Here is a 24,564-nt window from a genome sequence, read left to right as displayed (position 1 = left end):
CATGGATCATTACCATGTTCTTTGATAACAGATTTTTGCAACAAAGGAAACATTAAAAATCTAACACTCGACAGAATCTAACCCAAACGACAACTAACGAGCACCAATTATCGTCTTTGTTTAGTCAATCACCATGTTCTATGTAACAGCCTGTGCTACCCCTAATGCTATTACTTAATATCTCATCTTGATTGTGATGTTTGCAAATAAGGTTTGCGTAGTTTGACAAAAACACTTCAAAATTACCTTAAAAATCATACTGTTCCTGACTGATCACTAAAATTATGTTTATTTTGCAACGGCCAGCTGTTACCAACTTCGTTAATCGGTGATTACAAAAATGTCATCAAGAAATAAAGATAAGAACGGAGATAATTTTATGTCAGAATTATGTGTTTGTTTTATTGAATAATCAGTTACAGCTCACTTCCCTCAAACTTGTTAATTTCCTTTAATGTGCTTTAAGCAAATCAATAAAGGCTTTTAAAATGAAAATTGCTTTATTTCATAACACTTACTTAGTCATTCAGTTGGAAGTACCCCCTCATGAATTCAAAATACTTAAAATTAAAATGTCTGAATTAATTAATAATTATATGTACCTGTACATTATATAAAAAACAAACCAAAAAATAATAATACCAAAACTATTATGTAAAATATTAAAGAATCTTGCACAGAATGCAATCAAATTCTTGCAACTGGATGTGGAGAATTTCTCTTGACACTACAGGACACTTGAAAACATCTAGTTTGCCTTCAAAATACTGTTTTCAGAGTGTCACCACAAACCAAGTCTTGGGAACATATTTCACCTACCTAATAGGATCTCCATTGACTACATCAAGAGACTAGATTTCTTTGGTGTGTCAATACTTTTGGCTGGCTTATCTCCAAAGTACACACCCAAGAAGTTTCTTCAACAACATCTTTTAATCGGAGCCAACAATAGAAAGAAAGGGCTATCAGATAATGGGGGTAAAAATATCATTACCATCAAAATCTCCACATCTCGGGATAAAGTTCTTTCATTCAGTCAAGCTATTATCTTAAGCATCACTTCAAAACTATTCTGCACAATGAAGGTATTATCTTGACAGATAATAATAATGTCCATATTACTTTTTTTTAATTATTATTACTAATTATTAATAATAATTATATGAAACATGTAATTTTTAATAATGTATTTATAATTGTGCTTTATAACATCTAGCATAGATGATCATTGTACAATGCTCTATAACCAAGTTTATTCATGAGACTTGGAATATCATTCTAAGATAAAAGTAAAATTTATGTTTCTTTAAATATCTTTTCAATTTGAGATTGAATTTCTTATCATATTCTAATATTCCAACTACATAAAAATTCAATATACTTTAAAACAAATGTTTTGATCAAGAGACAAAAAAAATGCACAAAACATTTATACATTGCTATTCCCAACTTGACACAAATATGATTTGATGTACGATATGTACTTAATATTAGTTTGTTCTTCGATTCTTTATTATTTATATTGGACAAATTCTGTGACCCCGCCCTTTAAGGTTAGGTATCAAGATCTATGGTTACCATAAGTTTAATATAGTAGCAAGTCTCGTAGGTAGTAAGCAGAGCTAGATGGATAGTGTCAAATTACATTAAGATCATAGTCTCATCTTATCTTCACCTTCAATCTTTTTGTCACTGCAAGTTCTACTTAAAATTGCCAATATGTTGGGGATAAAATATTCAAAAAGAATGTCAATTCAGAAATTGTTTGAATCACTTTAAATTTGAACAATTTTTTTGATATTCTCATTTTAATGTGTCAAATATCAATTTACATAACCACAATTTTTGAATATTAATAAATGAAACAATGTTAATGAGTTGGAGAAAAAAATATTGAAATTATGACATGCACTTATAGTATAGCTAAGATTTTTGTTTAAAAATATATTTTTTTCTTAATCTACTATCCTCAGTTAAAAACTTTTTTATAGATTCTAATGATGTACCCAATGTAACAATATCATTAAATATTGTGTCAAAAAAATAAAAAACTGGAAGTATGGTTATGTATATTTAGGGCCTATTTCTACTGGAAAGAAAAAGTCGATCAAAAATCGCTTTTCTAAAAAATCGCTTTTATTAGAAGTAACACAAAAAGTGATTATCAGGTGAAATGTGACCTCCGGGTCAAACTACTGCAAAGCTGGATCGTATCACGTGCAAACTTTCAAAATGATTAGTCCTGTTGGTTATGTCCTAGCCTACAAACTAAAACGTCAACAAAATTACTCATTTTGTAATTATTTTGTGGGGGGAAGGAGATGGGCCCAGGCTTCTTTGGTTCGAGCGTATGTTGTGCAAATAGGCACAGCCGAAAGCATTCGCCTTCTCGTCGCACACCGTATCCTTCTCATCATCATGACCGAAATTCATGTGGAACAAGACAATATACTTGGAGTATATTGTCTTGCTGGCGAGAAAGGATCTATACAATTTGGGAAACGTGTTGTATAAACAAAATGGTGAGGTAATTTCCGCCGTAAATGCAAAAATGCAGTTGCAATGCGGGCAGGCTGTCTGGCACTCATTAAAAAAGCGGTTACAAAAAATTGATTATTTTGTGTTTATCAGTAGAAACATGCCCTTAGAAATATGTTCAATAAAATTGATTAAACAACCTTCAGAATACAATTTTTATTATAAGTGTTTGTGATTTCAGATAAACAGAACACAATAAATTCTACTACATCCTTGGTTTAACTCCATTACACCAGTTTGATTTTAATTACAAAAAGAAGAATATAATCATCTTCACAGAACTTCACAATGCCATAATTGAACATAACAATACCCCTTGTTCCTTTGTGTTTATTCTTTATTATATTCTTTTTGTAGTTTTGTTGTTAAATCAGGAAACAAATTATTTTTTGAGAAGTAGACCAGAAAGTAAACAACTAATATTTGAATTGAATTCACCAGTACAAATTTGTTTTATAACCATTATCTTGAATGTTAGGCCTATATTTAATACAGTAATCATTCAAATTGGCATTGAAAACAGGTTTTGCCATTGTGGTTTTCATTTTGTGGCTTTCATACAAACAACAAAACCAATTCTAAACCACAATGAACTCTGCACGTCTAGTCCAAATTTGATGAAATTTTGAAGAGGTGAAAACTACTTTATAAAACATAGAATATTCCCCCATCCCACCCAATTAAAAGGTGCTAGAATGTTGGTAACAAATTTATTATTCAGAGCATCTCCTTCAGAATACAAAACAGAAAATGCTTGAAATTCTCAAACATGCTCAGCTTATCAACTGAATGGCAATTAGCTGAATTTTTATTGTTTCCAATCAAGTAAAAAGGTTTCAAATTTCAAACAGACTAAGATTTTGAGGTAGTGTATCCACAGTTTGATACTCTTTTGGAGCCTACAATCTGATGTTTGAACAATTCTCCTGTCTGAGAATACAATTCACTATGCAGGAAGTCGCATTGCTAAATTAAAAGTGAAATACTAACAGGAACTTTTCTTTGGAAAATGTCTTCAGTAACCAATTCACATGAAAAGTTAACAACAGACTTAATTAAGTCAACATTACATCAGACCAACTTCCTTCTCCCGCTTTTCTTTAAATAGGAATTTACAAGGTCTTAAATAAATACCAGTGTGAAATTTGGTGGGAGGGGCTAATACACTGGCCGCTGACAAAAATAGTAGGAAGTACAATTTGAGAGCTGGGTTATTATTCCAGTTCAGTGTTATCAACAAAGAATGCTATAGCAGATATGGAATCTCAGATATAGAATAAAGGCATATACAGTAAAGCCCTGTGCAGATGATCACATTTTTACCTGACAAAAAATTGTTGTTCGCCATATATAGTCATGATGTGCCTATATATGGTCATGATGTGCCTATATATGGTCATGATGTAATGTAATCATGACCATATTAAGGCATGCCACATGTTTTTGTCAAGTCTGGACAGGGGTTTCACTAGAATTCAGATCAAAACATACTTCAAAGACAGATGGCACACAGATGGATATTACGACCAGTTCATCTGCCAATTTCATTGATCAATATTCAAAACAAACTAAACACAAGTGTACACTGATGGTTGCTGTTTTCTTTTCCTAGTCCACATTATGTGGACCAATTCCATAACCATATCACAAGATAATAAAAATGAAACTAGTAGCTAAAGGAAGTAAGTTTATGAATCTATTGTTTAAAAGTGATTTCAAGAAAGATGTTTCAGTCATTAAAATTAATTGACTGGCAGCGGGACCAAATGATATTTTTTAAACTTGTTTCCTTGTCTGCTACAAAGATGACCTTTGTTTGATTCTGCTTATTTATATAGAAGTTGGTACAATGACACATAAACTGCAGGTCACTCATTAAGCAACACTAATGGTATAACCTGGAACTTTAACAGTATAAATAAAATCATCCTTAAACCTTCCACTGAAACAAAGCTGCTCAGCAAGTTACTGATCATTTGGAGGGTTTGTTAAGTTGCAAAAAGGATGTTGCGTATATCCAAGCCCATACATAACGCTTTAAAGTTTCTATAGTTGTATCTTTACTAAATTCCTTAATAAATTTATTGCTAAATGTTTATAATATATTAATAATTCATTTAGGCCATAAAACAGCATTGTAATAATTTGTTAAACTACAGTAATCTTATCAGAAGAGCGAATTCACAATATTTGGACTTGTTGTTTTTGCTAAATGTTTATAATATATTAATAATTCATTTAGGCCATAAAAACAGCATTGTAATAATTTGTTAAACTACAGTAATCTTATCGTAAGAGCGAATTCACAATATTTGGACTTGTTTTATTGTATTGTTTAGTTATAAGAAAAGGTTGTACTGTAATATTCAGTATTACATGAATTTAGTATATTAATAACGTTAAAACTAGTCTTTTAGAGCTAATTATGTTTGGTATTTTATATATAGACCTAATTATAAACATTAAATCTTTACATTTTATTTAATCAGTACAGGTATGTTATATTTCATAAATTATTTCAATTTATATTTTATATAATTACAAACATTAAATCATAATTGGTAATATATAATATATTATTTTAATTTTACATTTATTTTTAAAATCATTAGTTTCAACTTCCAAATACTGTATCTTACGTTCATCTACGGCTTTGTTGCCTGATATTAACACATTGGCTTAACATCTTGGTATAAATCGTTTGATTTTAACAGCATTCTTTCTTTTACATTTATCTGATCATTATGTATTTCTGAGTATAACCTTTTTGAACTGAACTATATAGAATTACCATATTCACTCCCTGTTATTTAGGCCACATCACGGCAACTTAGTTTCCATATTATGGTGAACGTAATACAGAAAAGTCGATATTTTGTTAAATTCTTGGACTGTATTGATGTGATTTTTGATCTCAATTAGAACACATACTGAAGTAGGACATACCATGTGTCTCCAGGAAAGCAGAGAAGCTTAGTATAGACTATGAATGGTAATGAGAAAGTAGATTAATATTAAGACAATCCTTATCAGTTCAATAGTGCTACAGTGTCTCAAGCCTATTATGATACAACAACTTTTTAAAACATCTGTATTAAATATCGTCCTTACCACATATCTTCTGAATGAAATTAAGAATAATATGAAAAATAGATATTGTCCTGACTGCTATTGCAAATTACAGAAGTAAATTAAAGATAGAATATATCTATAAAATATAAATACATATATATTATTTAATATGTGTACTTCCAATATTATTATTATTCAAAGGATGTATATAAAGTGCTCTTGCATAATCCAGTCACCAATGGTAGAGGCACTGACACAAAATGTTTATCACCACATTTGGAGAAAATAGGAAAACCTAATTGGAACCAATTTAACCATACTTATTTTATTTATTGCAAGAACCAAAGTTTCACAGCGTGCCTCTAAACTAACATTCGTACTGTAGTACTGGCGTAATATAATATTATTCTCTGTATAAATTGAATGGCAAGATATACGGTACTAGAAATAAAGTTCAAAACCTATATAAAAGCAGAAGTCATACTTATAAACAGGAAACTTATACTTTGTATCAGCTTTTTTTCATTTCACAGAGGAAAATGATAAGCAAGATATATAAAGATATATTTAAAATGTCATTATACACAGTTCTATGATGTAGTAAATAACAAAGCCACCAGGATCTTAGGTTAAATCCTAGTGTATCCCATGGATTTTCTTTTTACTTATAAAATTATATTGCACAAATTATATAGCACAAATTATATTGCACACAGCTTACCATCTTTATGTATTTACCTAACTTGTTTTAATTCATGGTCAGTGTCAGTGTTATAATCTAACTCTCTAAGGCTAGTTATGATGTTCTCCCAGTCAAAGGATTATAATGAAATCTATAAATTGTATGAAGATATGAGAAAATTACCTGATTAAACATGGACATTTTGTCAAGCAAAGAATTACTTTGCCTTCAAATGTCAGGAGTGGTTCAGAGAATTATATGGTATATATGTAACTAGATTTGAAGGCATCGACAAAACTGACTAGATGATGAATAAAACCTCTAAGGTTGAAGTAATGTAGTCTTCAATTTGTACAAGTTAATAATAATTGACATATAATTTCGACATAAAAATCAGATAACAAACTGAGCAAGATACATGTCTTTTTTACACTTCGTTTGTAGGTCAGATCTGAGTTTTTATAACGTCTAATTTCCATGATAAATCCAAAGAATTCACACGTACCCTGGCAAGTAGAAACTTTGCTATCAGTTGGAATTTATATAACACTAGTAGTAATCAATGCAATAATCCTAATATTATTGCCTTGATTGGCTTCAAAGAAGCAATTACTATTGTACTGTTTTCGCCGACAGCGGTGAGTGCTAATAATAAACAAATGGCATAATCTATTTTCTGATAATGTGCTTTGATATCCAAACATGATCGGAAATTGTGACAGGCGAGGCATTGTGTCTATCTCTTTGCAGTTGTAGACTTAATAATCATAAATGAAATTAACTATACAACAGTAATGTATGATACAGCCTATTACTAGTGCATACTAATTTAATCCTGGTGAATGTACTACAGTACTACACTCAGAAACCCATTTAACACCCACGAATAGACTAAAATATTTAAAGCTATAATTAAAATTGCTTTAGATAGCAGATGTATAAAGAATTGAGTTTTTGGTAAAAGGCATACGTTAAAATGCGAAGCGCTATCTAGATGCATGTTGGATAATAAACATTTAGGGTAACGTTTACAACGTCTACCAAAATCTTCATAATAATGGTTTTACTAAGAAGACAGAATATGAAAAAAGTTGTAGAATATATCTTACAAAAAAAAAATAGAGAAAAAGCATAATTTTAAAATGACAGAATTTTTTATCAAACTTTGTACAACTGTAGAATTTGAAATCATCTGCTGTGACACACCAACTGATGTACACTGACAGCTTAATTCAAAATAATTTATTCAACTCTTTAAAAATATCAATTCCTTGGACTACTATTCCTATAGAAATATCCACAAAATTCATGATCAAGACTAATATACATAGACAATAAATTGATTTTTTAAATCATCAAAAAAAACAAAACACCATTTTCTCATAGATTTTAAGAAAATTAATAAAATGCATAGTTATGATGGGAAATTTCTAGTATTATCTTTGCTTTGATTTGATAATGCTCACTGGAACATTTGCAATATCTTTGAGTTGATAATCATACTTCAGTATACACGAGAACAAATGATGACGTAATTAATGTTATTAAATATTATTAAAGTTATGTAAAACTAACTTAAAATCAGCTGATTGTCACAAAAGAACACTGTGTGAATTGATAAAAAGTAAAGAGAAAGGAAATTGTCACAGCTGTTTGGCTCTTTGTTTTAAACATTATATTCTTTTCATTTCCTCTACCTAACCTCTACAGATACACTAGGGTAAATTGTATGAACTGACACTCAGATTGTCTATAAAAATCATTATATCTACTTAAAATCCATACTTTGTGAACAAGGTAAAAATAACAAACTAGCCTTAATTTTGACTACTACTACGTGGCATAAATCCATATATACTACAACACAGCTTGCAAAGCATTGTGATCAAATAAGGATTCGAGAAAAATAAATATTATCTTTGAAAGCATGTCAGCTTTTATTCAATAGTGAGGTCTATCAATTCTAAAGGACTGCGCAGCTCCATTCAGTCACTGATTGTTTATGTGGTTTAGAAAACTGGACGGAACAGAATAGTGGGCTGGAATTATGCAACTAATGACGGGTGCAGGAAAATAATGATGCAGTCGCGAAATAATAACTCCACAACAAGAATTCTTTGATCTGTCATGCATATAACTATTAAATAAGCATTTTCAGAATGGCTATTTATATTTTGATCAAGTCATTTTGATGGCATTAATGGAGCTTTTGGTTTTCTTTTTGTTCCATTCCGTTGGGTAAATGATATTGAGAGCAACATTTCATTACTAAACTACTTGCAAATAATTACCACATTAAAAATAAGAAAGTTGAACATTTGATGAATCTAGGCCTAGTACACAATTTCAAAGTGAAGAATGAAATTATACAGCATACACTGTTTTAATTTTTTTTTTATGAATTTTTATTTCAAAGAAACTGAAGAAAAAATTAACAGCCACAATTTCTGTGTAAAATCAGTTTTATCAAAATATACACCACTAATTTTTTTTTTTTTTTTTTTGTTATTAGATACATTTTTAACATGTTTTGAGATAAAGAATTATGTTTTGATTTGTAATTTCAAACAAATTTATGAAAAGAAATAGATACAAGAACAGTATTTAGGGATTGTATACACTGGAATTAGGACTAAATAGTATTTGTTTTTTAAATTGGCATAAATATGGTCACTGCCATTCACAATATAGTAATAAAAATTAATTGTATATTGCCTCTTCTTCATAATTAAAAATAAAATTTAATTAATAGTTTAAATTAATTATTTTTTGTTTAATATTAAAAATTAAGCCAATTAATACTAAGACTTTTTAAAGGCATATAGTCCAGATACTCACAAGGAAAAGGACTTTCAACTACATCACGACAATCTGCTTAGCTTATCTCCACAACCTCTTTAAATGCCTCTAAAAGCCTTAGTATTAAAACACTTATCAAATTTTCCACAGTTAATTTCTTCATAATGGTGAAAAATTATCTTGTAAAGCGCTTAGAATAGTAGACTGAAAGTCTGTAGAGATAGCAAGCAACCCTCTTGCTCTAAACATTGCAAGCCAAAGGTTCAATAATTCTGAGTCTGGAGAAGAGTGTCAGGTGACTAGAACAACACATTTTTACGATAGGCCTATTGATTAATACTTGAGTTGCACTGGACTATTGTTCCTTACAATACTGCACTTCTCTAAAATTATTAACTCCACAAGGCATACCCATAAGCACCTGCTGTCTTCTGACTTTTAAAACTAATGATGTCATCAAATGATGTCACCCGATGATGGCATCATAGGATGGCTCTCACCTTTGAACTTTAAACTTCTACTACAAATGCACGCAACTAAATGGATAGTCACAGGTGACAGGCAACATTTCAAATTAAAAATTTAATATTTTAAAAAAATATATTTTAAAAATATGTGAAAATAGGGAGAGATAAATAAAAATAAGAGCATTATGATCACTTATCTTTTAATAATTGTATTGTACATCTTTTTTAGTGAGATTTTGTTAATGTTGAAATCATTGTCACAGTTGATGCCACCATTTTTAAAGTAAAGTTCATAAGTATTTCAAAGGTTACTTTAATAGGTTTACTGTAGATAACAATAAACAATACAATGCCTTTAAATTTACATTTACTTTTATATACTTTAGTCTACTATTTGTTGCAAGTTTTATAACAACGTTTTAATGTTCTTCCTTACTATACAAGAGAATTCAAAATATTTACACAGATGTCCATTAACAGATTACAATCAGACAGATATTGACTGAAATGGATAAATAATTCCAGTGAATTTATTGTAAAGCTACATGTTTTCTTCACTTTATTAATTAAGTCAATTGGGTGAGTACATTACAAAAATGTCATAATAAACAGTCTGTATATAGCAATTTCTTAGGCTAATAAATATCTGAAAACTAGCTAGGTCTGACTAATAAATATACACTTTAATTAAACATGGAACAGAACATGAAATGCACTTTTTACATCATTTTCTTTTTATAGCTCAGCTGAGCTGTTTCTTGTTAGTCAGAAAATTCCCTCAACAAAAAAGTCTATTACTTAATGACTTCAAGGTATAATGGTGTCAACAAACTCAAAACAAGGCCATGGAAAATCCACCTTACTCAACCAAGACCAGACAATCTCAACCACCTCAGGAGTAAACTAACAAATGCAATTTAACACACATCAGATATAGACACAATGTGGTAAGTATACTATGGGGTTCAGGCCCACTAAAATGGGGGAAGAAGTGACTGAAATAAACTGATAACATACTATGGTATGGTACAGCATAACACATAGACATGACATGTTCTGAAAAATCTTTTCAGTAGTGATATTACCTTGGTTTACGACTTTTTGAAGTAACAGTGACAGATCCAGGCATTTGAAATAAAGGAGATAGGGGCCATGAGAAACTTTCACAGATGGAGGGGCTATACCACCTCAGCCCCACCATAGTTGTGCTGAGGTAAGAAAAAGTTATGATTATGCCACCTCTGTATGGCTGAAAATAGCACTCTCAGATTTGAATACAGTATTCTTTTGTATTTTTTTTTTTTTAGTTTTTGTTCACGTTTTTGCTTTTTTTTTGTTTAGCGCTTAGAGGCGTCCAGCATTTTGCACTATATCAAATTGAACTTTATTATTATTATTATTTTTCTCCAATTTGTATTGAATTTTGAAAAATTTAAGGGGATTGGTGGTGGCGAGCCAGGGCCGACTGGGTCTCCCTTAAATCCACCACTGGTCGCTGTCATGGTCAGCATTATATTCCGACTCATTCTCCTCCTATCGTCATTATCATAATTTAACAAACATTATTTTTCTTTGTATAACAATTAAGCATGTACGAAGGAGATGATGCAAGTGACTTTAGAACACATACCTTGGGAGCTCCTGCTGTCGACGTACTGAAAATGATTTATTTATATCTAATACTACTTTCACTGTTGCCAACTGCCACCTACGCCATTTAACATCATCAACATCATCTTGTGCTTCACAGGTCACTGCAATCCACAGCAACATCACATCTCAACATACACAACATGAATATCAGATAACTTTATTTGCTTTCATCAATATAAAACAACAGCTCTATGGCACCAATGCTATGCTAACACAGATGCAGAAAATGTTGCTATTATGTTCGTAACTCCAGTATTCTATATCACCAGATACCATTCTACAATACATCAATCATAAACTCATATTCGTCGCATGCCAGACTTACTCCGGATTATAAAATTAATAACTGTGAGATGAGAATGCTGCAACAAAACTGGGTATAATTAAATGCCAGATAATATCTCCATCAACATTAAACTGTGAAATGAAGGCCTACTACTATACTTCCCTCATTTCAATAACGTATAAATTATGATGACAATATATTCCTATATTAGTAACATATTGTGAAAGGCCAATCATTATCAGTATTATACTGAAGGTCTAATATAATTATAGCTTGATGGCACTTTTATGGCACTATTTTCACTCTGCTGCAAAACATTACTTCACATTTTCACAACTTAACGTGATTGCCAAGTTGATCTATCCACAACAATTGGTAATATAAATCATTCATAAGGTATAAACCTACATTTATCATGAAATCACTCAAAATTTGAACAGTTATGAAATTAACATTGGTAACATTAAGTTGTATTAAAAAGGAACAAAATGTTAAGCACATGTTCTGTCAATTTGAGCCCAATTAAATTTCTTCAATTTCTAAAAATCAGTATCCATGATTCATTAAGAAATGGAAATGAATCTTTGATATTTAATTATTTTATTTTATAGTATTTTGACCAAATCGAAAAAAAAAAAAAATCAACAAACTTGTTCTTTCATTCTTACAATGTCCTTTTATTGTAATTATCTGTCGTGCGTTCTAGCAAAAAAGTACTACATATTTTGGTTACGTTAAATAAAAACGTATCTGAAACTGCACTTTCTAAAAAAAAAACTAGTACTCAACATCAATGAAGTTTAAAAAAGCATGACACACCCCTTCCTCCCAACTCTGAATGCTATAGAAGGTCGGATGCTATACTACTTTTTATTTTAGCATCAAAAGAAATTTAATTTAGGACAGGAGTGTGAATGTATGTGAAAAAGTACAACGTTTGGTCTCTCCAATCTTGAGTACAACACGGTTGTCAACTTTTCATCTAATTGCAGCAAAAGCCTTGGCAAGCTCAGCATGACGACAAAAACGAAATTCAAAACGGCTTTCACATCAGTACGCTTCGGCCAAAGGCTCTTATAGACTGTAATTGGGAGCAGCTATGGTGAACGTAATGGTAAAATGATCGTGCTCTGCAGATGCTGACAAGGGCATGGAACGAGAAATGGAGACCAGATCGTCCTCCTAGGGGTCCTAACGCAGTATGCAAATGAAGACACGCAAGACCATGTACAAATACACACAAATAGTTCTAAAATGGCTGAATTACTGGTTTAAAAAATGTCTGTGTGCCGTAAATAAAAACAAAATGAGACCGAAACAATTTCATTTTTTTTACCATTTTAGAAGGACATGCAGGGATGTTGTGAAGTGCCCCGTCATTGAAATTCACTGATGCAGAATAGTGTATGTATAAAATACTGTATTGTATACAACAGGAGGTAGTCCACTTGTTAAAAATCGTACTTGCAATCTTTTACTGAATTGAACTAAACATAAGACTATATTGTATGCACCTTAAACATTTGAAATCTACTTTATCTGCTGAAAAATTATGACCTAGAATGATAAATATTTGTACTCAATTTGTGGACCAGTTAAAACAGGAAACACCCAATCGTGAAACTAATTCCCATAATCTATATCCTCTAGATCAATGAAGCCTGAAAGAGTCCCTTTAAATAAAGGCAAATGAACAAAGGAGAGTCTAGCCAAGCATGCCTATTATTACGTCAATAAGCAACAGAACTTCTGGGTTAGAATCTCAGTCTTTGGAATCAGTGGCCCATTCAAGGCTGAGTACCTACCAACAAAATATACAATAAAATGAGACACTCCCAAAGCAAAGCTCTCAATGTACCACAGTGAAATTGTTACATAAGCACGCAATATGGACGAAGGATCATCATCATGGAAACTAGTTGTTTAAGATGATAGCATCACAAGTATCTTTAGATGGAAATAGATGCAATGGATGAGTTTTCAGTGGTTCCCAAAAATTAAAAATATTTCCAAGCAACAGTTCCAGATAATAATCTAGCTTATTACAAATGCTGATAAACAACATTAGATTGTGTTTGTGCACCATGTATGAAGAAGACTACATATAGTGTTCATTTTTTATGTGGAATGGATAAATATCATCTCCCTGCCAATTACTTATGGGAAAATAATAAATATATACCTCACTGGCAACCATTAATTAATGGGAAGAGAAACATATTCCCACACTGCCAGTCTTTTATTGCAAATGGAAAGAATATTCACCCACATTATAGCTTATCATTAGCTAGAAAGCTATTAATGATACCCATCAGAAGGTAATCCTGAAGGATATTAAGATAGGAAAATAGCTATCTTTAAACAAGTATTCACATGGGCTGATTATCTTACAGTTTATCAATAATATTTAATAATCCTTAGTTGAGGGGAAATTAGTCTAAGGTCGAATAAGAGGCAAGAACTGCTTGGTGAATGTTTAGTGGTTTATATGTCATTAACTACACAAAGATAAAGCAGCATCGTTTAGATTTTTTCAAAGCTGCAAATGTTAGGAGAAATCTTTGAAGCATAATTGTTCTTGAGAAAGGCGCCAAACTGGATTTAGTGCTGAAAGGCAGAAAATCTGCTTCTGGCACATACAGACAGAATTCATGATAATCTGGAAGATATAGTGATCTCGTACAGAAATTATAAACACGGATGAGAGAGAATCATTGACGGCAAACATACACTTATCTTTGAAATTCAAGCAACTACACATTTTAATATTTTTTTAAACACATGAATGGCAAAATTATTTTCATAACTTAATTATAATCATTATCACAATTATGAAAGGTTTTCAACATCACAACTGTGATATTTCAGAAAGATTTTGATAATTATAAGGCTTGCAGTGTGCATCCAGTTTTGCTGCTTTTAGACATTCTTCAAAAAATAGATAAATTTAAATATTATGTCAGTTCCAACTATATGTAACTCACTTTATGACCAAGTGACAAGAATATTTATATAGATAATATTGTTGTCTATCTGTAGTACTAGAATCTGATGATCTGGGTAGAATCTAAACTGATATGTTTGCGTAAGACAGAGCCTACCATCACTATTGATGGAACAATTCCTTTGGGTAAAGCACTTTGACTCAAATAATTTCCTTATTATTGCCAATTAATCAAGTGAAATTACTCTACTTTACATACAACTGCTATTAATTTCAAAACTGTTTCTACATGAAAATATATGTACCAAAACCTGGACGTGTTGAATTATGTGAATAATATTTGTTAAAATATTATAAGGACAAATTAAAAAAAAATTCCTTAAGTTTCTCATCTAGCCTTGAATTTTTGAAGAGGAAGAAGATAATCTTACTTTTAATTATTACTCCTCTCTCCCACCCTCCCAACTCACAAAACAAAGGTGGCATCACACACTCCCATATGCCTTGGAACATATGGATGCACTTTGATAACAGTAATAAGAGAATGTTTACATTTTTGTATGATTTTCTCTGCATTTCGGTTTGTGAAGGAAACAAAAGAGGCAATCTAAATAAAGGGATGAGGGACGTGATGATAAACATTTTTTTTTCTTAATTTGGCAAAACAAATGACTTAATTTCAGCTGGAATAAAGACTCTTTGCGGAGATTGTTATTTCCAATTACTAAAAGAGGGTCCATTACATGTTCCACTGCTTGCAAATTTAAATCCGATACACTTTTTAATTCAACAACCACTGTTCCATGAATAAATTCTAACCTGGTCTTTTCATATGAAATACCATTCAAGCATTTTTTTTATCAACAACAATCATTTATATTCAGACTTTAATGAAGCGAATTGGATAGTTGAAAAGAGGGCGGATAATTTTGTTGGTTTCATTGCAAGAAGCTTTGGATATAATAACTCCATTCTTTTTTAATACACACGCATGTTTGACATACGATATGATATTGAACGACCAATCAGCGAAAAGCCTCATCACGGCTGACAATTTGGGCTGTTGATTTTGTAAAGTGATCCCGGCCTACCATAGTTTGGAGAGCACATATTGGAGGCTACGACAACAGCCATAGCAACTGCTGTCACAGGGATTACGTCAATACAGTAGTGTACATTTTAGTGACATCCAAATATAACACAGGGACTAATTAGAACAAAACCAGTAACACCATTAATAGTAGCGTGTCATTGATCAAGACGATGTTGAACAATACCAACACAATAATTTTCATTCTGAAACAAGTTTTCAATTTCATTTAAAATGTTTGTACTTTAAGCTTTTCTTACCTTGCCGTATTGACAAAAATATTTCTTCATATCTTCTGCTGTCGTTGATGTTGACAAACCCCCAACAAATATTTTCTTCGTCCTTGTTATTGGCTGAAAAAATGAATATAAAGACATTAAAAACCACATGACACTACAAAATTACAATAGCAATTTCATTGGCAATTTATCAAATTATAATTTTTAATTATTGTCTGAATTATGTTCAAAGGCGGTGAACAGTCCTTTGGAGAACTAAATGAAATTATAAGCTAATAGTATTTTACGAGGGACTCCAAGAATCTTAAACAATGGTGATTATGTTAAGGACACAATCATAATTACTACTTTTACTATTATTAAATGACGGTTTAAATAGTGTTGTTTCTCATTTTAATATTATAGGAATGGTTGACTATGGACAATGTGGATTGCTAAATTATATGATTGAGAAAGTTGAAATGGGAATAAGGGTAATACTGGATCAGAGTAGATGTAGGAATTGTTATGTTATCAGTCAGCCTATAAGTCAGATTTGTAAAATGATAATGATTATTAATAATAATAATTATCATTTTCCTATTTTTTAGATGAAACATTATTTTCCTTCCCCTTACTGTCAAGTTGCATTGATTTGCGTAAAAAAAATATGAGAAAATTGATAACAGAAGTCGTATTGATCGGAAATATTCTGTAACTAATCCTTGATAATGGAGATGAAAAATTTTCATATCAAATTCTCATAATAATAGAATAAAGAGGATATCAAAAGTTGTCATTACCAATCATGAATAACTAAATTTTAACTGTCACTATCCTATTGACTATAAAATCACTATCACTGATCAATAAATGTAGTACCATTCTCTTCCCACTACTAACTACAGCCTCTACAACAATAGACCCAAAAGGTCAGCTAACAATGGTGTAATTCATCAAAGCTTATAAAATATTAGAATCTATAGACAAACACACAAGCCAGCAATAACGATCAAATTTGATATGATCGCTGCGCAACACTTAAAACAACCAGACCAAGTGGCATTGGACCAGTAGATCACATTTCATACGCTAATGACTAAACCAAAACCAGCCACATTTTAGAGCACAGGTATCTTTTGTCAAGTTTCATCCAAGCTCTAATGTATCTACAATGGAACTGATGAAGCAGTAAGACAGACGGAAACACCAGAGATTTGAATTCCTTCAGCAGGTTCAACAGGAGTCGGAACAGGTTCTTAGGACTATGAATTTTCTGATGCAAACAAAAGATAAATACTTTCACCTGATTAAAAAATCTCAATCAGGATTCCAACTTCAATTCAGTATCATTTTTTAACTAGAACTTTCTATTTCCTTGTTAGTTCTTCCAAACTCTCATTCCGACGAGCGATCGGAGGAATTTTTTTTGGAGGGGGGGGGGGAGAAATTTAAAAAAAAACTGTTGGACTAAATAGTGTACAGATAACATTTTACGCTGGAGACATTTTATCGAAACAATTTTCATGGTCGGAGGCACAAAATATTTTTTTCAAGACTTGATCTTCAGAAATCTATATCCTAGCTATATCCTTGACTTTACTACAATGTAGTAAAGATATAGTTGACATCTCCCGTACTGAACTTGAAAAAAAATTCAGTTTAATTAGTTTAACTTATTAGCCTTAGAATACAAATGAAACTGAAAATCTATTCCATGCCAAATAACAGATCTAGAAAATTACTGTTCACTATATTCGTCGCATAGACCATTAAATTGGCTAGTAATCAAATAAAGGATTTTTTTTTAACGTAATGTCTGTAAATTAGCGAATACTAAATTTCAAATTGATAACTTAATCTGAACATTTTTAATAAGCTATTAAATGTTTTAAATGAATCTAATAGGGTTTTCCATACTTTACCGAAGACTATATACCTATAATACTAAATAGAAAATAATAATTATTGGTCATAATTGCAGCTACATTCATCACAGATACAAAAGTGCAGGGACAAGATAAGTGAAGATCTTAAATCATGTTATGAATGTGAGTTGATCATAAGACCCAATATATTCTAATTTATATTTATTCCCACACTTTAGCAGGGGAAAAAAAAACTCATTATCTACAAACGTATGATCCATCTGGTTGAGTCTATTGCCGTCTGTCAAATTATCTATGCTAGTAATTGACAAGTTCTATGGTTTGCGTTTATAAATACTAAATGTCTGTCGCCTGTTATATTAAAAACTAACAGGTTCTTGTATTGCATGTAATACAGCATACTACTATTAACTATACATGAAAGTTAACATGCTTTTTAGAGCACAATAAAACGATGGTTGTTTTTGGAATTATACTTTTAAATTCTCTCTAGAAACAAAGTCAGAAATGCTATCAATCTGCTTAAAAGCACACTTAAACTTTCTAAATGTCTAAAATTTATTATTTGACAAGAATTGACATTAAATGCGATAATGTTATGTTAATAGAACAATACCAGATTCTTTAGGCGCCAATATATATTTACCGAAATAAATTAAAAAAGAATATTACAAATTGAAAAATGCAATTGGTTAATAAATTTATATGAGGCAATTATTAGATGTATGAAGTTATTAAATAAGTGTGATACGATTTTTTTTTTTTTAAATCAAGAAATGGTAGAGGCATCAAATTTTACTTATATTGTGATCACATGGCCAACAATGATCCAAGACCGATCTTCACCTTTTGAAGACTAAATTTCAGACCTAGTTGTGAATGAAATGTTAATTTCTCTCAAGAATTTGTGTGATTTTAGTGACATTTAACTTACGACATATTCATATTTACATATATTACGGGCTCAGAAATAAGACGACGCACATCCTACTATCATTAAACATTAAAATCAGCTCACGCTTATAAATATCTCAACAGATACATCTTATCACAAAGATATATAAATATTAGAGAGGATATTTAAGTAAAAATCGCTTCTAGTGAAATACTGCATGAAAATGATCACAATTTTTTTAGTACACAAGTTTATGTTGTGTTTATGATACTGAATTCAATTGAGAATGTAATTCTAAGTTATTGAGAATCCATACAGAGAGTTAACCGAAGTATAGAGTTTCAATGCATTGTAATTCTGATCTGTGAAACCAAGATCATACATGCAAAGTGTATATATTAGCATTTACAGCTTAATGTCTCAGTACTTCACAGTATCCAAAAGCACACGGGAGAATATATTTGACAAGTTTTAATATATCTATATTAGATCCATCAGCACGTCATATGCAGAATACACAAGCTGTATGTAGATGACAAGTAGGCCCTACTCTAACTTGTGCGAACAACGTATTGTTTTTACATTAAAACAGATGCAATGGTCGATAAACAGATGTTGAAGAGAATTGCTGGTAGTTTATTTACTATACAACCACTGAAAATATTACTCATAAATATAAGTATTGAATTATGATCTAGTGGAAAATGTGATGGTTGGAATTTCACTCTTTTAAGAATAAAAGATAATAGAATCTACTTGTCACAGGTTAAACACCAGTACTGATTTCATAAAATTCTAAACCCCACAGCTAAGGTACACTTCTATTGTCTTACAAGAACAAATGTTATAAGAATACTGAGGATTAAACTGCTTAAAACTTAAGAACAAAATAAAAAAATAAAAACTGAGGCTGGTAAAATGTTAATACACGAGGGCTTTTTTTTTAAATAATAGAAAAACCAACAAACCTTATCTGTACCTATTTGTAGATGTGACAAAGTAATACCTCTTTATTTAGTACAGTAATATACTGGCACTGTAAAATAATAATTTTCTATGTTTGAAAAGTGATTAAAAATATGAACAAAATAAGAACATTTTGAGCCTGAAATTGGCAAAAAAAAAAAAAAGAAACACTGAGCCTGGGCAAATACTTTACTGCTTCTTATACGAAGAAAGAGTACGGTACCAGTAATCACACACTAAAAGATATGTGGAAACACAAAAAAAAAACCCAAAAAAATTAACTCAGAGCATTGAATTTCTCATTTAAATAAATCAAATAAATTATGCTTAATAAGACACATTGAAATTTAATTTTTGCACACATTTTACTACAAAAATCCTTCAGTTGATCACCAGCCAATTTTAAGGGTTTATGTTAAATTGTGGAATGTATTTTCTCATTTAAATATTTAATTGAAGACTAATAAAACTTGTACAAATTAATCAATTAAAATACTGTTATTAGCTAAATAGTTCATTTAAAATAGGCAGTGGCTAACACCAGCCTTAAAAAGTTCAAATTTCTGGTGGGTGTTTTTGTACTTATGGATTTGATTAGGCCAATGACATTGAATCAGAATTAGCAAAAAGCTTTTAAAATATTGTTTAACGCTTGGTCTAAAACATAAACATACAAAAAACGGTAGGAATTTCTACACAGAAACTTAAATGTTGAACTGAATCTATCATAGGTAAATCCATCACTGAAAGCAGATGGTAGGTAAACATATCATTCCCTGGAGTTGAAACTCAACCTCATCTTTATGGAGAGGATGCAGCAATAAAAACCGTGATAAACCTTGTACTGGATAAAACTGATGGAAGATCAGATCAGGACCGAATCATTGCACGCAAGTGATAATGCGTGGACAATCGTGCTGACACATAACCTCCAGAGAATTCTACCTAATAGCGTATGTGAACAAGGTATTCGCATTATTTATGTGGAAATTTACATAGATTTTTTTTTTTCAGGTATACTTAATAATACTGGATAGAACGATATGATATTCTATTAAGTATAAATTAAGTCAGGGAGCAATGATGGTTTATAGTCATGATAAAATATCCTAGTACTATTTTACACACATTGGACTTTGGAAATGGAAGGCAAACAAAGTCTAATACACTTGCACATAAATTAAAATTATAAACTCTAATGATATGCGTACTAAAATGGTTATAAGTCTTGTTTGAAATGGTATAGATTTATTCTTTATCTTTTAATAACACAAAATTATTTTAAAACTTTAATCCCATTGAGTATAGGTAGGTAGACCTAGCTACCTTCACTAGGATTACCGTAAGGTTTCACTGGTAAGAAAATAAGCCCATAAATTTCTCAGAAAACAAAAGATGCTTTAACCGGTATCAAATGCTACACTTTTACTGGTTATTTAAACTATGTTTGTATAAGATTTAATATTAATTTAAATCGAGGGCGTCTTTGCCTTGGATACATTTTACTTCTGTTTGTACATGAATAACATAGTACATTTTTATTTTGATGCCAGTTTGCACCAGGAAAATATCATTGGAGTTATGTTTTAACCTACCTGGCGTGTTATCATACTAAATACTCGGGTACTCAACTATAACTTTAGTAAATATAGTAAAATTGTTACCGAGAATAATGCTACACTATTAAGTTAAACAACAAGCCACCGTTTTTAGTAAATTTCTATCTAACAAGTTTTAATGCGAACACGGCTGTTTGTTCTTTGTGGTAGTAATTTCAAAATTGTTTCTGTAATCATGCTAACAATTTATTGAATGCTCTGAAACTATTTTAAAATCACTGACAAATAAAAGTTAATTACTTATAATAAAGGTTTATAATGTATTAGATTCATCAAGAGAAGGTAAACAAATGAGTCAACAGCCAGCATATTTAAGGGCATTGTGCTTTTAATGGCACAAAGAATACACAGTACTACCAACTCCATACCATCCACTTCGCTAATATTCTCATTAAATTAAGTCGCCTAGTTTGAGATTGCATTTAATTTTTTTTTTGTAAAAAAACAACAATATAAAATTGCAGCTTGGTAATTCGAGGGCCAGATGTTCAAACCCTAAATGTCAACTAAAAACAACCCCACTCTCCATGTCTCATAATGAGATTTAATTTTAAAGTGCCACTTATTAAAGGAGGATTTTCAAATAAGTAATTAGCTTTCTAGTGAATAGGACTTACTTGATAATAATTAGTAATGTTTTGTTTCATCTAGGCCTACTAAATTTTTACGTCAATTACCAAATACAATAAATCAAATCACAGCATATTTTTACTCACTTACTAATCAACGCTAATAAACGTGAAAAAAAAGGACCCTTTAATATGTGAAAATAGCATTGTGGGATACTCTTTTCTTTTTTTTTTAAATTTCATTTACACTGCATAGTAAAATCGAGTGACGGCAGATTAAGAGATGATTTGCTGATGTGTTATATGGTCTTGTGGTTCAATTGGGTGCATACACAAAGGCCTAATTCCATTGCTTGTTCATGGCTCCAATGGGACCAAACACCATCTGATTTTAAGCTAGCTCAATAAAGCCTACTTGGGCTTAAGCTTCTTGATAATAGTGTAGTAGAAAGACATACAGCTGGACCTGATAACTACGTTGCATTACTATAGGCCAGGCTTATACGCTCAATATATCCATCATGGAATAACAGGCGATTGGTAAATAGACAGTTGGCTTCCCTCTTATTGGAAGCTTTTAATGTTGAGTAAATAATAATATTTAATGCAAACATATTGGCAAAACTCACATTATTTGAACTCTATTTTAACTACTATGCCCTGGCTAAACATGTTCAAAAAATATTTAAAATAACCACAGATATATTATATATATTACATTATATTATCTTATATTATATTATATATATAACTATATTAAATATATACATATATAATATTAACTGGTAATAATATCGATTGCAAAATTATAAATTTTCTTTTATTATTAATATTTTAAGGTGAAGATGTTGAATTTTTTTTAAATTCTTATAACTTTCAATTATTTATTGAATGAATGTTTAATTTTTCAAGGTCTACTATTGTGTAATAAGCAATTTACTAGGTTTTACTTTTAACCATTGTAATTCATACAATGATTATAGATCAATTTCAAGAAAGATTACAAAAGGCATTCATCCAAAACCTTTAGGGAAAATGAGTAAACGACGTCTTAACATCTTATAAACAAATTTCTAGATAAGATTTCATAGTATTTTATGGATAGAAATGGAACATCTTAGCACTTGAAATACACATTGCAGTAGGTAAATGACCGAAAATGTACAATGGGAAAAACATTTATAGTATCTACACCAAAATCAAAGCGTTAAAAAAAAAGTAATGTTGAGCATTATGAATATGCAAATTTTGGTAACCTAGGCAGCATCTGTGGATTGTGATTACATGAATTTTCAAAATGCATCATTAATGTAATCAATTCCTTTATTATTTTTTAGTTTCACTGTTTAATGTAGCAATCTACGCCCTATATAAAACAACAAAATACATCACCGCTTTGTAAAATAAAAAAAAAATTACATATTCATTATCAAAATTTATATTAATATCTACATACTAAATTTATCTGTACATCTCCAATGTATCATTCCTTTTATCCACTAATATATCCTAACCATCATTAGTATCGTAGACATCTATTACAGTAGTAATTATCTATAACATTATTAAACCATTGTTCTAAAAATAGAATTAGACGGTATATTGTTCGGTGATAAACACCGGCAGATTAATGGAATCCAAATTTCATCTGCATTTGCTAATGTACTCGTCAGTTAAAGATAAAAGAGCAAACAAGCAAAATATTATGTTTATGATGAGCGTGTATCCTGAGCATTCGCAATAAATGGCAGCAACTGCCATCCGTGGTATTACGCTTGCAAATAATTACCGTGTATGTTGGAGCTGACAGGTATTAAACTGGTGTGTTGGAAATGCAGACCGAACATACGCCATATAACTGAACTTCAGATCTGCAGACTACCAATAATCTGTTGAACTTACCTTGGCATTCATTTAAACACGTCATACTATATAGGCAACATTTCTGTCTTTCAACATCCACTATCGTAGATTGAGCATTGTCATATTTTTTAACAATGTAGATATGTTTGATCAGATTATGTCTCAAGTCCTGTCCAGACTATCAAATTTTATTTGACAGAAACATCTGATATGCCTATATATGGTCATGATGACATCACATCATGACTATATATAGACACATCATGACTATACATGGACATACAACACATTTTGTCAGAAAATTTGATAGTCATAGACAGAGCTTCAAACAAAGCAGGAAGGTCTGAACAAACACTGTGAATGAGTCTGACAGACAAAAGTTTATAGTGTATGCCCGTCTTTAGAAAATGTTATTTAGTTTGACATAGGATGATATACTGTAATAGCAGCAGAGACGATTAATGTGTCGAAGAGAGGATGAAGATATAACATAATAAATATGTAGACAGAATGAGTAGGAATGATGTAGTCATCTTAGGAAACTTTATACATTAACAGGAAGTTGCTTTTAATGTTTGAACTTGTGAATTATGGTAGGGGAAAAAAGAATGATGAAAAGGATGTCTACCTAATAGGTAGTCATACAGATAAAGGGACAGAGTAAATGAATGGGATGACTATCCAACAAGTAAGAGGGACAACGAATGAAAAACCACTGATTTATCATTTAGTCATCATAGATTAAACACATGTTTGTATAATAAAATGTTCAGTATGATTTTAAAAAGAAAATTAATTAATTAATTATTTTTTAAATGCAACATGTTTCATTTTGTGAGATTTCTATCCAATTTCAAAATGAAATAAAATATATTTAATACTTTTAACACGTGGCTTAAACCTTAACATATAAGATTTTTTGTGTGTTTGTGTGTATTTTATAAACAATTATATTCCACTATGATTCTTTTTCCAAGGCCATCTAAATTTAATTCCGAATCTGTATTTGTACAT

The 24,564-nt window shown here is 30.8% G+C and overlaps 1 protein-coding gene across 10 annotated transcripts in view; it reads right to left on the bottom strand.

Annotated features, from left to right (window-relative positions):
• The window catches only part of LOC117122145 (RNA-binding protein Musashi homolog 2-like), a 108,567-nt gene that overhangs the window by 56,400 nt on the left and 27,603 nt on the right, over nucleotides 1-24,564 (bottom strand). For all 10 annotated transcript variants that reach the window (XM_033267642.1, XM_033267640.1, XM_033267639.1 and 7 more), the window contains exon 6: nucleotides 15,792-15,884. In XM_033267642.1, the coding sequence (XP_033123533.1) occupies nucleotides 15,792-15,884 (93 nt within the window). The remainder of the gene's footprint in view (nucleotides 1-15,791; nucleotides 15,885-24,564) is intronic.

This window comes from Anneissia japonica, unplaced genomic scaffold, assembly GCF_011630105.1.
Source record: "Anneissia japonica isolate Jap-2015-1 unplaced genomic scaffold, ASM1163010v1 scaffold288265_len830512_cov201, whole genome shotgun sequence".
Classification (NCBI taxonomy): Eukaryota; Metazoa; Echinodermata; class Crinoidea; order Comatulida; family Comatulidae; genus Anneissia; species Anneissia japonica.
The sequence above is the reverse complement of the archived record's forward strand: the minus strand, read 5'-3'. Positions and strand labels throughout refer to the sequence as shown.